This window comes from Parus major, chromosome 11 (genome assembly GCF_001522545.3).
Source record: "Parus major isolate Abel chromosome 11, Parus_major1.1, whole genome shotgun sequence".
In the NCBI taxonomy this organism is placed as follows: Eukaryota; Metazoa; Chordata; class Aves; order Passeriformes; family Paridae; genus Parus; species Parus major.
The window spans coordinates 8,394,636-8,410,427 of record NC_031780.1 but is presented as its reverse complement, the minus strand read 5'-3'; the positions used below and the strand labels follow the sequence as shown (position 1 = coordinate 8,410,427).

At 38.9% G+C, this 15,792-nt stretch overlaps 1 protein-coding gene across 2 annotated transcripts in view; it reads right to left on the bottom strand.

Annotated features, from left to right (window-relative positions):
• Positions 1–15,792, bottom strand: part of CBFB (core-binding factor subunit beta) — a 37,470-nt gene that overhangs the window by 2,690 nt on the left and 18,988 nt on the right. The window contains exon 5 of one of the 2 annotated variants that reach the window (XM_015640135.2): positions 11,951–12,077. In XM_015640135.2, coding sequence (XP_015495621.1) covers positions 11,951–12,077 — 127 coding nt within the window. The remainder of the gene's footprint in view (positions 1–11,950; positions 12,078–15,792) is intronic. The other variant, XM_015640134.2, reaches the window with a different exon arrangement.

Genomic DNA, 15,792 nt, shown 5'->3' with positions numbered 1-15,792 from the left:
TCCTCCAAAATTAATTTTCATACCTGTGAAATTCCCTTTCTGTTAACCCCTTCTGTCAGTTTAAGGGAGAAAGGCTACAATATGAGATCAAGTACATCACATCATTTCCAGATGATTTTATGAGGGAAATATTTACTTTAGCTCCTTCTAGAATCAAAAGACTTAACACTTGAGCACAATTTAATCTATAGATGGACACACATTTTAAAACCTTGTAAAAGCTGGGGTTTTACTGCTTTCTTCTTCAGTGTACCTGCAAAGTTAACAAACTTAGAAAACTCTGTGACATATGATTGCACCCACTCCTATATTAAAACACAAGTAATGTAAATTGTCCTTTAAATAAATTATTTTGTTAAGCAGTTTGAGATAATGACATTGTAAAGAGGGAATCAAGTATGGTCAGTCACAGTAAAAGACAAGGCTACCTACTTTCTCTACCTGTACACAGGTACAGCACACACAAATGCTGCACATAAATACTTAAAAACATTGATTTCATTAAAATTTTAAAGCCATACTTCAATTCTGGGAACACCTCTAACACATGCTAGTTGGTTTTTAGGACATTTTAGTACCAGCACTTTTATTTAAGGCTTACAGAGTGCATAGCTGGCACCATGGCATGTAAGTACCACATGACCCAAACAGTCTCAGGCCACATTCTCAGCTGGTGGAAGGTATCACTACACAGGCTTTATTCTGAGTGGCTGCATCAGCAGCAGTAACCTGCCATAGTCAGGGCTTTAAAAAAATGCAACCTAGTGACAACTTCCCTGTTCTGAGAGACTTTTCCTATGTTCTTGAAAGACTGGGGAACAACCTCAACACAGGCATTGTGCCACTGAAACACCCCTCAAGCAATTAAAGTGTTTGCACCATCACACTGAACAACACGAGTGCACTTCAACAGAACTGTGACTAACAGGGACACCAGTGCTGCTCTTGGCTGCTCCCTGGGCTCTTCTGACTCACATTTACTGACAGAGAGGAAGCCTCCCCACCAGCACAGCAGCTGCCCCAGCTCACAGGGTGCTGCTGCTACACTCCAGAGGGTGAGTGAGCAGAGCCTGCTCACTCTCAAACCCTCTGGCATGCCCTCCTGACACCACTTGTTCCAACTTAAAGTTTTCTTTCTCAAGTCTTCCTCCCTTATCTACCTTTCTTCTTGTCTGCCCAATCATATGCTCCCAGTGCACTAGGCTAGCTGCACCCAAACAGAGAACTGCTGGTTCCTTCTCCTATTTAAAAGCCAACTTAAAGTTACATTTTCCTTTAATGTGCAATGGTCCCTTTCTGATGCACGTGGAATTCATTCAGTAAATCCCTCTAGTAAAATCAGCATATTTCCAGAGCAAACAATTCCCTCCTGCACTGTCCTTAGTGGTCACATTGCCATTATTGCTTTGGAAACACCTCCACTAACTTAAATATCACAATTTCTACCTACTATGTTCATGTACTCAGTCTTGGTTGCATTTTAGCAGTGAGCCAATCTTTTTGCTCTGTTCTATCTGCACTAATTGTACTCTAAAGGAACAATCTGCTTCGCCTGCTTGCAGAAGAAATCTGAAGGTGAAAACCAACATCACTGCTGGTGCACAAACCCACAGATTTCTCAGTAATCTTTCTGAGGAATCACATTAAAGCAGACTGCTCTAATCACCACACAGCACTGATGATTGTGTTGAAGGGCGTACTCCTTTAGGCCCTTGAAACAACTTCTGCACACTATCCTCTTTGCAGAGATACAAAATATTAGAAGATGACATTTAATTAAGCTTTTTACATTATTTCCAGAAGCCAAACCATTCACTTTTGACTATCAAAATCACTGAGGGAAAGCCCACACTTCCTTTTTCCTTCAACAGAAAAGTAAACTGCTGTAAAGATTTTTCTTAATATGAAATGGTTGTTCATCAAGTCTGAATAAATACTTCCAGGCAAATGTAAGAGTTGTACCAAGATTAACAAAACAGCAACAGTTCTACTTTGCATACCCTTCTATTGAACAGAACTGTAACAAGATTTCTTTTGGTTTTACTGCTGCCTCCTTCTTCTAAAGGAGAACAAAGACATGCACTGTCTTTAAGAATTACCAAAATGTTACTTCTACCAATTTTGCACTTGATAAACATTTTTACACTTAACTAGAAAAGACCAGCAAGTTAATTGCTGCTATACTACTGCTCTAAAAACAACAGTGTTTCTTCTTCAGAACACAAATCATATGCGGAGCAATTTTATTGTCAAATTTCAGTGAAGGCTCCAAGATATGAGCATATGGTTACATTTATGCTTTGCTTAAAGTGGTCTTTTCTTTCAAAGCATATGAAAGAATTTGCATGATTCGTGACCTCATTGCTACTTGCAGAATTTGCAGAAGCCACTAGTGAACAGCTACCAGATTTGCCCTTTCAAGTGATATGCAAAAGGCATGACAAATGACCCTCAAATGTACCAAAAGCAGTCATTACAATATCTTACAACAGTGTATGTGGATAAAGGTGTAATTTTGCAATTCAGTAAGTGGGGATTTACACAAGCAACTGCAACATGTTGGAATGACAGCTCTGACTCAGGCACCCTCTTTTCCTTGTACTACTACTGTGCAAAAAGACACAAGTGTGAAGCAGGCTCGTTCTAGCAGTCACAACCATTCTGCCAGGGCACAACATGCACAGTATACAACAACTACAACTGTGCTTCACATGCTGAAAGAAAAATACAAAAAGTAGAAGATGCTTGATAAAGACTAGAAAAATCACTTTGTACGAAAACAGGAAGCACATCGTGGAGCAAGAAGCACTGAGTGCTATTTTTGTCCATTGACAATTGTCAAAATACAACTTCCATAAGAAATACCGTGAGAGCCTTAACACTCGCTTGTAAGGAAGAGTGTGACCATCAGGAGGGTATTATCTGCTAGTTCTCCTTAGTCTATTATAGGAAGCTAAAACTTCCCTTTTACAGATGTAAACCAGCAATTTCCAGACTTCTCACCACTGGGGGTCCTCTACTCCCCAGCACAGCTAATCAATCCTCTAAATAGCAATTTTTGCTGTAATTTTTGAAATGCATACCTTTTTTTGCTGCTGCACAAAAGCACCAGTATTACTCTCAGTGAATAATGGGCTCAGCTTCTCAAGGATTAAGGAGACTTGCTTCAATTAAGAAAGATGCATCTATCTTTGCCATTGGGAAATGGAATACACTGCTATGAGTCATGCTTAATGAGCCATGAGAAAACAGCAGTTATTCATCTTTTCTCTGTATTTCATTTTTTCTGTCAAAGGTTGATTTTAAGTTTGAAGGAGCACTACTTCACATGTTCTTCATCTGTTATTTAGTGAAAGGACAACAAATATTTGCTTGTGAGAAACTTGTAATTTGTACACAGATCCCACCAGAGTTGCAATTATGCTAAAAATGAATGTATTTTAACCAACATTGCCAGTTTTCTTCCAAATATGCAGGAACAGAAGATTTAACATGCCAGACACATCAGGAGTTTCAACACCAAAAAATACTTCGCACTCAGCTTTCAGCACACGAAGCCATGCAAATCTTCTGCAGCACAGAAGGAATTGTAACTGGCCACAAGCCATTGAAAACCTCTAACCCTGGAGAGAGTGTGATGACCAACTGAAAGAATTGCAGGAACATATTTGGCAAAAAAACATTTCAAAGCCTCCTATCACATGCTACTCTAGACTTACTCATGCTGAACTCATGAAGCTGGCACCATGGGGGTAATGACACACTGACAAAAAACAGAGGAGTAACTAATGAAAGCATTTTAGCTTGAGAGTAAACAAACACAAAAAGTGTACCCTGTAGTACCTTACACCTATGCTCTCTTTAATCACTGATGTCTGAGCTTTTCCCAAGCCTAAATATGGGCTAAGAGGAATGGACTGAAAGTTCTATCAGGAGTACAATGCAGTAATATCTACATCATATTGTTTTTCTTCTCAATAAGCCAGATAGCTTGGAGTCATCAGATCATTAACTTTTATCATTTTATGCTTTCTGAACAAGAACCACATTGTTGGCTTTACATCTGTTACTGGGGCACAAAGGAAAAACAAATGGGCAAAAAGGAAGGTTGGCACATAAGGAGTTGCTCCAGCAGCCGGGACAGTCAGAACCCATCCTCCTCTTCCAGCCACTCAATCCTGCCCCATGCTGCAGCCTATTGTGCTTTCTATTGTGCCAACAGAAGTCCTTAAGCTGACTTTAAGAAAGCATCTCTAACTACCCCCTTCCTGTGCATATTCTGAGGCCTCAAGCATACCTAAGGAAACCAACTCCTCTTACCACATGAGCTCATCAGGAAAAGATACTGCAGTCCCACTGTGTGGTTTACATGATAGCTCTGAGAAAGCAGAACTGAGAAAGTTGGAAGCAAATTTAGTAAGGATGGACAGGGCTGCCATGAAGATGGCCCTCCCTTTGTATGAATCACTTAAAAAAAGCAGCAGGGAAAATTGGGACCTCTGAATACCACACAGTGAAATGACAAATATAACCATATCCACTGCATATACAACTTGGGACACTGGTGAAGATGAGAGAAGGAAGAGGGAGCTAATTTAAAGAAGGGCTGTCACAAAAATACCCAAAATAAAGTCTCTTCATGGGCAACTCCACTGCAATTCTTTAATTGGATTCTGGCAGCTCTGTCCTGTTGAAACAGACAGAGCAGATGCATTATGTGCCTTGGCTTCTGCCATCTATAATTTACTAAATAAGTGAAAAATTAAGCTATGCTATGAAAAACTAAACAGTGAACATTTGGATTCTCTTAGGACTGCCAACCTCCTGAAAAGGGATAAAAAAAAATCCCAACCAACCAAACCTGAGAATACTTTGCAGATACTTTTCTACAAAGTATATAACTACAGGATAAAAAACACCCAAATGAAAAAAAACAAAACAAACCAAAAAACCCTGAAATAAAGAGAGCAACACTCAGAAAAATGACCAGTTATAATCAAGCACACCTTCACATTAGTCCTGGTATCTGAGGCAGACCCACAGCAAGAAAAGCAATGAACTGACAAAGAATGCTGGCCCTGCCTACAGTAACCCTTACTCAATAGAAGGGCAGGAGAAACTTAGCCTCAGAACTGGAGTCAGCAAAACTGGGGCCCTACAGCATAGTGAGAATGTCAACTTATATATAATAGAACTTCTTTGGTCACAGCTTGATGAAGCAGCCCATGTGCTTTCTGGTCTCTGGGGGCCTTGCACAGAGACTCTCAATCTTCACTTCTCAGAACTTTAGCCACAGCAGCACCACTACATACTGCATCCATGAGCTACTGGCAGACAGAGGGGATATGATCTTTACCACATTCCTAGCAGGCATAGCTATCAGCACTAGACTGCATGGCCTGGATCCAGTCTCTGCAGTTGCTTTGTTTGCTGCCCATAACATCCATTTTGCTATCAGCTCTCCTTCTCACTGAACCTGGGAAGAAGTAGCCTTGATCTTTCTTAATTATAATGTCAAGCACTACTTAAATTATGCAAATAATGGAAAACAGTCTCTCTAACTTGGCATGGGATCTGGATGTTAGACTGAAGTAACTGTAGAACTATTAATGCCATGAATTCTGTACCCAATGCTCTTTTTTATTCCTACTTCCATTCCAATTGTCTTTCAAGCTCACTGGAAATTAAAATAAAAAATTTTCCTGACAAAGGCATGATAAGAGTAATTTAGCACTTGCATCCATCAAGACTTAATTTGAAACTCCTATCTATTTCCGAGAAACAGACTGAAAACACACATGAACTGTGTTACCTGCAGAGCCTGCTCTGCCACAGGCTGTGAGAGCTCCAGAGCATGACCAGGCCAAGCAGCACACCTGCTCCCTTGACCCCCATGCACCCCCTCACCTGAAATATTTGCAATGGTTGCAACTTTGTTTAAAAGTTATTCTGAAGGTAATGATTCTGCTGCCCCAAATGGTAACTGGACCAAGGTCACTGCAAGCCAAGGAAGGAAAAAGCACAGCAGGAATAGGAGGTAGCTCTGAAGAGCTTTAAGTAGAGACTGAAATTTTTACTTTCATATTAAAACTTCCTTTCCAAAGGACAAAAAAAGCTTGAAGTGCTCCCTTTTAGAAAGTATTGTTTGAAAGCTGGTCTAAAGGTTATAAATTTATAATTAATATTGATTGCCTCCAGACAGTATTCCTCTGTTGCTCAGCCCCTTTCTAACCTTCATTGACTGAAGAAGACGCTTATATTACAGTATTCCCTGATTTGCAAGATCGATCTCCTCCGTCCTACAGTCAGCATTGATTCTGTACAGCACAAATTGTTTTTCTGATCTATGCATTCCGTAGCACTTTTGCACAACCACCAGCTATTAAAGTTCTTGTGAAGCAAACTGGTCATAACTTAACTGGCCTACTTGTACTGGGCTGGCACTGCAGAACCTTTGGAGGCAACACACTCCCACTCTAATGCCTCTTTCTCAGTTCTGTTGTATCCATCCTGCATCTAAACAAATTATTTATGGTTGTATACAAGCATATATCAAGTCTACATTACCCACTGCATATGAAAAATTAACAGTTTGGGATTCTTTCATAACCAAAAAGCTGTGTTAAAGGTTATATACAATTTTTCTATCATTGTCAGTTTGGAGAGTATGTACAATAAATACTAATTAAAATAATTCCAGATTAATAAGGAAAAAAACACGTTAAAATCTGAGTCTGATGAGAAAAAAAATTTTAAAAAATCCCCGAGCCAAAATTAAAAACAAAAAAAATCCCCACATACTTATTGTAATACTATACCTTCTTCTGAAGCCAGTTATATTTGAGAAAAATATAATTAGAGCATTTATTTACACTAGGAGTTTCATCTTAGAAAAAAATTTAGAAAAGGAGAATAATTTCACTGTCTAAAACCTTGGGAAGAACATTAAAGTCAGTCCTACAACTTTATTTTCTTTCAACTGTAAACTGTTTACGTTAATGTAACAAAATCCTGTTTGTTTTTTAAATGTTCCCAGTTTCAGCACAATTAAATGAAACCTATCTTGCTCATTTAAACTGGTAATTCCCAACAAACAACAAGAATGTGTAAAAACCTAGGGCAGGACACTAAGGGGTGGGGTTGGTGGAGGTTTTTGGTGCCTTGTATTGAGAGGGATTACCTCTGGAAGAAACAAAAGTTCCAAAACAGGAGGTTTTTTTTCAGCAAAATGAAGGTTTTTAAAATGGGAATTTCATGCAGTTTCCCAAAATGTCTCTGCTTAGCCATTAATGTATTTTATATTTAGCACAAGACCACAAACAGACAGATTGCTAGAATAGAATGTTTTAGGAGACCAAACCACCCTGTCTCTTTACTCACAGTGTTGCTAAAATAAAGAGCATGGCAGTAACATAGGAAATGAACACAAAGTAGAAAAATATAACATTTCAAAAACACTGGTTGAAGAAATTACATTGGAAGACTGAGAACAGACCCAACCCATCCCCTAGTAAAGCCATGGAGACATCCTCAGCCAAGCTCTGGGGAACACAGCCGGACAAGCTGCTCACCCAGATCACTGCAAGACTGAAATTACAGTTTGTCAATACAAAAGAAACCTTCACTAAATACCCCCACCTGCACACAGCAACACACCAGAGGACCCTTCTCTTTACCCACCCCCCTTGGAAACCCACTGTTTTGTGCCATCTGCTCCAGCAAAGAGCTGGCAGGAGACACCTGCTTGCAGCTTTTCCGCACTGAACACGGGCTATGACTTCCAATAGATTCTAATTCACCAACTAGGGGCTGTTTAAATCTCTCCAAGCCATTCTGGACAGTGTAACACATTTTTGCATCATGCCACTATGCCAGAAGACTGAAAAACAAGCAAAATATTTTCCTGGAAATTCTTGTCTAGACAGCAGCTTCACAGTAATTTCTGCAGAACATTTCCTATCCTGACTCTGAACTCTGGTCATTCATAGTGAAACCACACCAGAGACACTCGTACTGACTCTCTCAACCACGACACAAGGAGATAAAGATAGTGAAAATTAAACACCTGCCTCACCAACATCCCTTCAGTCTCCTTGCTCTTCTGGTTTGGCAAAGGGGAACGTACAAATACTTCAAGTTCATAAGCTTCATTTTTTTTTTAAACAATAATCTTTTAATGGGGATAAGGTCTTTCTTAATGTGTATTATTAAACATTCACTGTCTCAGCATTCCAACATTTTTGTAAAAGTAAAAGCCATTGGGATACCTTATTAATTTTGAAGGCACTAAGAACACTCACTGACTTCAAAAGCATCTTTGAAACAAAAGAATTCTGGACAGTGGGGCTGGATTTGCAGTATCTGATGTAATCGAGCTATACAAGTTGATATAAAAACTCAAAAGCGCCTTGTATTCAAAACAAACTATGTTAGAAATGTAACAGAGTGCAGTTGTACTTAGAGGTGCTTAAAAACTTCAATGAAAATTCCTAAATCCACTCCCACCCTATTTACATCAGAGTGCTGTAATTGCACAAAAACTATCACCTTTGATAATTCATGCACAACCCACCTCAGATGCCCTCAGATGCAAAGAATATGTTAATTAAAATAAAGATCTGATTTTCTAAACTAGAATGGAAGGGATTCTATATGCTGAAAAGACAGCAAACAAACCTCACAACACCCTGAGGGGTTTTTTTGCCTTTTTTTTAGGGGGAGAATTTTTTTAATTGGTTGGGGTTTTTTTTCAAGATACTTAGAAATGGAAATTAGCAAAGTGATGATTTCTAAATTGTTACTGCACTTGCAATTTTTTTTCTTTGCAAAGTGTCACCCATTCTATAATCCAACTGCCACCTACAAGCCACTTTAACATTGTTTTCAATGAGTTACCACTGATCACTTTTATGTGGGGAGTTTTTAGTCTACAGACTTTATTTTAAGTCTACAGAAAGACTTAGAATAGGGAATCTTTTTTACCCAGAAAGCTGTATAAATAAAGAATTGAATCTGATCATTTTCATATGCTGCCAGGCTTCAGATGGATAAATAGTTCCAAAGAGCTGGCGCCTCTGTTTTGGGTAGGAGTGGGTGGAATATTGCAGGATTCCCCTTCCCTCCCCCACTGAAGCAGAATCTGGTCTCTATTAAAGGCATTTTGACTATAATTCTACTGTCAGAAATATCCTGATTTTCTACAGTGTTGCAATTCTTAAAACCATCATTAACACTGATGAGATCCTGTTCCACATCTGCCGATTCTGAGTTTTACTGTCTATGCCAAGCATGGCAGAAAAGTAAAATCTAAAACTTCAGTAAGGATGAAAGATGTATAGAAATCATATTAGACCAATCATGAGGAAAGTATCTTCATTTGTGTGTAGCATAACATACATAAAAATTCACTCAGCACACTTAGAACTGGCCTTTTCCATATAAAAGCCTCCAAGTACCATCTCTGTAGTGAAAGCAAAGATACTGCTGGCCCCACAGAAATTACAGAAACAGAACACAAGGCAGTCTGGATTAAAGTTTCTGCAGCTGTCAGCAATGCAATCTTCAGAAGGGTGCCACTGACAAACTGTATTTCCAAGCTGACTGAGCATGTCAGCATCAGAAAATTCAATACAGGCCAGAAATACAACAAACACGGGATTGCACTTTTATGCATCACTTTCTGTTGAGAATTCAGTACCAGGATCACGAACACCAAGTGCTTACTGATTAAAGCTCATTTGATTCTGCCCAAATGCTGCATTAGACTGAAAGTAAGGGTAACAATGAATGATCTGGAAATGTGATTCCTCTTTAGGAATGCATTGTAAGTCTATTTCTGCTCTCTCCCACCTCATCCCAAAAGACCCTAATTTTTATGCAGTCCTAAGATCAAGAGTACAAAAGCTTGTCTGTAAACATTCCAGATATATGTTCAGGACATCCTACCCCAAACACAGGAATGAAAACTGAATTGTAAAAACCAATTTTAGACCTATGAGTACTGGAGGAAAAAAAAATCTCTTGGTTAGACATATTAAACACACACAGTAAAATAAATAGGACGGTATGCAAAACAATGCATTGCAATTATTAAAGATTTGTATTTGACATCACAAATTTGAAACAACCCTTAATATATTACTTTTCATTCTGCTTAAATATATTTCAAATCAGTAATTTTTTTCTTTTCTTCCTTTCTGTAGGTGATCTACACCAGTGCTTTAGAGCTGGGACAACAACTATTGCTGTTTCAAGAGAAAATGGTTACTAACAGCTAATAAGAACATCATTTCATAGCAACTGCCTTCTGCCTTATTAAAAGCAAGAGTGTTTCCAGAAGTTATTGAACCCAGCTCCTGCAGACAACCAAGCATGTTGCCTTTTGTGTCTTGGTGTTATGAGTTTTGATGTCTGTCCCGAAGCCCCAGATGCTCAATATTACCTCAATCTCACTGTTAATTGAGGTAGTGTTTTTGCACAGCCTAGCTGCAAGTAAGTGTTTTCTACACTTGGAGGAAAATTAAGTGTCTCAGAACTCCAGAAGTTATTTCACAGAGCCTCATTCTTTTTAACCTTCAGCATGGCTTCTTTGTAATAAGAGGCGTGGGGATGAAGAGCACAGTGCAAGGAGAACATATCAAAAAAGTTTTAAGCGCATTAAGGTCAAAGACATAAGATTGGACCTAAAGTTCCTACTGCATTGTTAAAACTAAAGCAGGCTGGCACAGGTCCTCATGAACAGCTTAAAGCTAATTCTACCTTCCTTCTGAAGTGAACTTAAAAGCAGGTTCTAGCCATGCTGTGACAGAATTATTCAGGCAATCCAGCTGCTGTTCCAAGAATCCAGTGGTAGCAAGGCCTCCAAGGCAAGGATTTTACCTTTGTTACAGCCGACATCTGACCTGGCTGCAGCAGTGTTTGCAAGGAGACACACTCCAGCCACTTCAAAGACAGAGATATTATCCTCTGTGCCTATCTGTTCCCTCTCATTCTCATGCTCAGTGCCTTCCAGTTGTAGTTGGAAGGGAAGAAAGTATGTCTGATCATCCCAATTGCCAGAAAGGATGTCAAAAGAAAAGTAGCTTAGCAATAACAATAATCAAATTTTCTAAAAACCATAGAACCAACAGATTGATCATATTTGATTACAGTTAAGTCAGGCTGTACTGATGAAGCAGGAAGTAAGAAACAACATTAGTTAAGGGAAAGAAATTCAAAGGCTTTCTGTGTTCTCCCTATTCTCTCCTGACCTGCAGCCTGCCTTAACTTGCCAACTCTCCTTATGTATTATTACTTGTCCTCTTACAGCTCTTGCCTTTCTGACATCTCAGAGCAGCTGGTTTCCATTCCCTTTCCTGGCTCTTCTTTTCTCAATCCCAGTAATTTCTGCTTTCATCAAGAAAGAACAAGATTCAAGACTGTGGGGCCCTGAAGAAGCAAAGAACAAGACAGGGAAACTAAACCAGTGAAAAAAAGGAGTGAAACTTCCCACCAGTAAGAAAAAGGTGAGAAGACAGTAAAACTAGCCTGTACAAGAAAGCAGACTGTGGCATCTGATTAAATTGGCTGGTAATTTTTCCCACAGCATAGGAAAAAAAGCTCCAAAATTGTGCCCCCGCAGCTCCCAAAGCCTTTTCTGTGTTCATGAGAAATGCACGAGGCAAAAGGTCCCTCTCTCAGCTATCAAAGTATCATTTCAGAGAGAAATGGCACTGTGAATAAATGTATTTACAGCTTAAGTACTCACAGAAAAGATCATCTACAGAAAGGAAAAAAAGTACATGATCAGAGCATTCTTATCAAAACTTTAACAACTTGAAATCCATTTTACAAGAGTAAAAAACAATGCATTTTGCAACTTTTATATAACAGCACTGAACAAACAAAATACACGACATTGTACAAACAGACAAATAAATGAAACAATCTAAAGTTTTGGGAAAGTACTAACCAGTTACTGACAGCAGCTGTGAAACCCTCACCTCCATTTCCTCCCGATGAGACCGGTCTCTATCCTCGAATTCACGAGTTCTTCGTCGAGCCTCTTCAAAGGCTTGTTGTGCCAATGCATCCTCCTGCTACCAAAGCAGATGACACAGAGTGACACAAAAGGTGACTCTCATTTCTACCAAACCACATTTCTTTTGGATATCAACTATCCCTTGGCAGCAAAGTCAAGTATGTCCTGCAGAACCTGCTAGAATACAGGCGAGTTCCAGCAAATGTCAATACAGGTTAATGAAATATTACTCACCTTCACTACAGCAATAGGAGATAACCAAAGCTGCAATGCAGATACTCCTAAAATATATTTTCAAAGGAGAGCTGCTGCTCTAAAGTAGTTTAAATGCTGCTGGGGTTTTTTTAAGGCTAGGAATTCTCAGAAGTTCTATGCAAAAGGCAACAAATTTTATTCTTCTTATAAAAGCCATTTTAAAGTATTCACAGGTATAACTAGACAGAGTTCACTAGCATCACTATACAAACAGTGGTAATTTAATTCTCTTGCATTTAAAAGTAAGTATTATGGAAGTTACAATCCAAAGAAATCCTTCATTTTATCAAAAGCTTCTGCAGGTGCATCAGTATGAACATTATTAATACTTGTGTATCATTTATATTATTTAAATTTACATGGAATTTAGGAAAGTGCAAAGCAGAAATTATTCCTCCACCAATTTGCACACATTTCCATACAATGGAGGAGAAACCTGCAGGTTTTCAACAGCCCTTCTGCTTATTTTCAACAATGACTTAGGCACAGAAACAAAAAAAAAATCCTTCAAACTATATTTTCTATTAGAAAATGTCTTAAATAAAGTGCTAGTAACATGTGGAGCCATTATTAATCAGTTTAGAAGTTATTTTTCTTAAAGAGACCTTTTAACACATTTACTGCTCCCCATCAGAATTTAAAAATTTTCAGAATTGAAGAGTCCTATCTGAAGAGGCTCCACAAACCAGGAAGGGATAAACTGTATTGATTCTCCCTCCTTCCAGCTCTTCAACTGCAATTGCTACAAATTCTGCTTACAATATCCACATACATGCAAATGTTATTTTAAAGTTGCTAGTTTTAAAAAAAAGCTGACCTTGACTGTTAGAGGACATAAACATGTAGAGAGCATAACTAAGTTTTAATATACCTGGGGACTGAGTGCATAAATTTTTCAATTTAAGATAAAGCATCCCCAGCCTGAGAACATGTTAAATTGCCTTTTTTGCCGTGGGCACAAAGGCAGGCCCTGGAGCTGCTCTGTGAAATGCTGGGAAGGGGCTCCCTCGTGGCCCAAGGCAGGGAAACACAAACAGCTGCCAATCCCAGCCTCTGCCTCGCGCCGTCGCTTTCTGGGGATGCGTGTGCAGTGTTTAAAGCTGACAACAAGATAATACTTTAACACCATATATTTTTTTTTAAGATTAGAATTTTGCCCTTTACAGCCATTTTAATGTTCATACAAGGCATAGAAACCAGGGTCAGAGAGTGGAAAGGAAGTTTGTTCTTAATAATGCAGAAGGTTAGAGAGAAAACATAAGCTAGTCTCCCAGATGACTCCAGAAAAGCTGCCTTAGTTCTAGTTTACAAAAGACACGTATGTCTTTATTGCACTCTTTTTAAAATCAGACTTAAATAGAAGATTCTTTTTTTTAATCAAAGGTTTTTGCATTTTACCATCATTTAGAGTGGTCATGAAATAAAAGGCTGACATACAGCCTTGGACGAAATACTTTAAAGAAATGGTCATAACCAAAAGAAACTAAATTAGAAATTCATGGGAAAAAAAATCAGTATGTCGACATCCAGAATGAAGATGTGTTGACAGCTGAAACACTGGTTTGCTCATATCTGAGAAAGGGGATAAGAGTACCAGAACTTTTTCTTAGCAAAACATAAAATTCTGCTCTGCTCTTGGTTATACATTATAACAAATCAACCAACAACTCAGCCTTATACAACAGAAATTTAACAATTTTTTTTTAACATGTCACTCAGTTCTACCTACTAAATTCAGCTGAATGAGACCAAATAATTTATACATCTTAGTTTCATCCTATAAAAATGTTCCTGGTATGAATTTACAAAGAAAAATAAGAAAAAGCAAAACATGAGCAACAGAACAAGCAATCAATATGACAACAGAACAAAATTAAACCTCTCAGTCCAGAAAAAAATTAGAATTTAAAAAAGAGAAGCTTACACACACCCACACTTATACACAAATCCTCACAGCAGCACAGTAGGAAAAGACTTGGTGAGATAGCAAAATGCTCTACTACAGAAAAGGTGAAAAGTACTGAAGACAGAAACAGTCTCTTAAAGACACTCAAATATCAAATCCAGGGAAATTTCAGCCTCAAAGAGGAAAGACATTCAAGTATGTATGTACAACTTTGTGTATGTTGGTCCATCAAAGTCTGAGTAAGCAGTGGAACCAGGGCTTTCAGTAACAAAAAGTAAGAACACTTAGCAGTAACACATGGATAGGCTGTGGATTAAATGGAAAAAAAGAGTAGCTTAACAGGTACAATTAAAATACCTCAATGTTAACACATGTGGATTCTCTTCCTAAAGTATTTGTTGACCTGGTAGTATGTTTTCCAAAGAATGACAGCAAAGAAAAATTTTATTTGACCGCAGCATTAGTATGAAGTGGTAAGAGAGAGGAAAATGCAAGAGCACTACATTTGCTTAAGACAACCTTCCAAAAAATGAGGAGGGGTGTGAAGAGCAGCTGGACCTCTTACAAAGGACAGTGGGTACCCAGGCAATACTGCATGAGGCACCTAAGCCCCCTCTGACATCCATTTTACTTTGGGATCAAAGTCAGCAGTTCAGTCAACTGCCACTGGCAATATTACAACAGTTTTAAACAGGGAAGCAGAGTGACAGATACAGGAAAAAGGAAACTGAAGAATATAAAAGATGGCCCAAATGTTTACAATACTAACACATGTAAGGGTGCAGACACTCCCGTGTCTGTATAGTTCTTTATGACATGGGGCACCCTTAGGTACTACTATTGTAGCAAATAGAATGACCACTGATGACCTCGGAGTCGTGAAAAATCACAAACTAAAAACAAGTTACACACCTGTAACTGAGTGTAAACACCTCTGTAGATGCACACAGTGCAACAGCTCCAGCTCAGCACCCTGTACTCACTACTCAAGAGAGCGCTGACACCTGAGAGCATGCACCCATCCCCTCACACACACAAAGAGTAAATCACAACCCCAGTGCACAAAACACTTTCTGAAGACAACAAAAGGGAATTGTTAAGTGTTGTTAAGACAGCACATACACATTGGGAAACTAAAGTAATCCAAGCACTTGCAAAAACATTTCTTGGGAAATTAGGAAGAGGAAAATTAAACCCACAAGTCACATGACCCCTCTCCTTTCTGGAAGGGTGCCCACTTTCTTCAGGCACTCTCCAGTTTTGGAAAGGGAGACATTGTCTCCTCCTGAGTCCATGTTCCCATCAGCCTGCTCTCAGTTCAGAAGTCCTGTTACTTAACATTATGTATCAAACTCACTAACAATAGATTAAGAGAATCTTGGGATTCCAGGGCTATACACTTCTCCTGGCTGTGAAAGGCATTACAGCCTGAAGGACTCCTAATCCACAGCACTGACCCTGCTGCAGCTGGAACTGAGCTCACTCAAGTCACTGACACAGCTTTGCAAGAAGTGAATGCACAGCAAAGAGTGGATTCCAAATAAAAGCTTTGGTCTGTGGCTTTTCTTATGGATTCACAAAGGGTGGCAGGACTATTCTCTCTTTCTAGGCA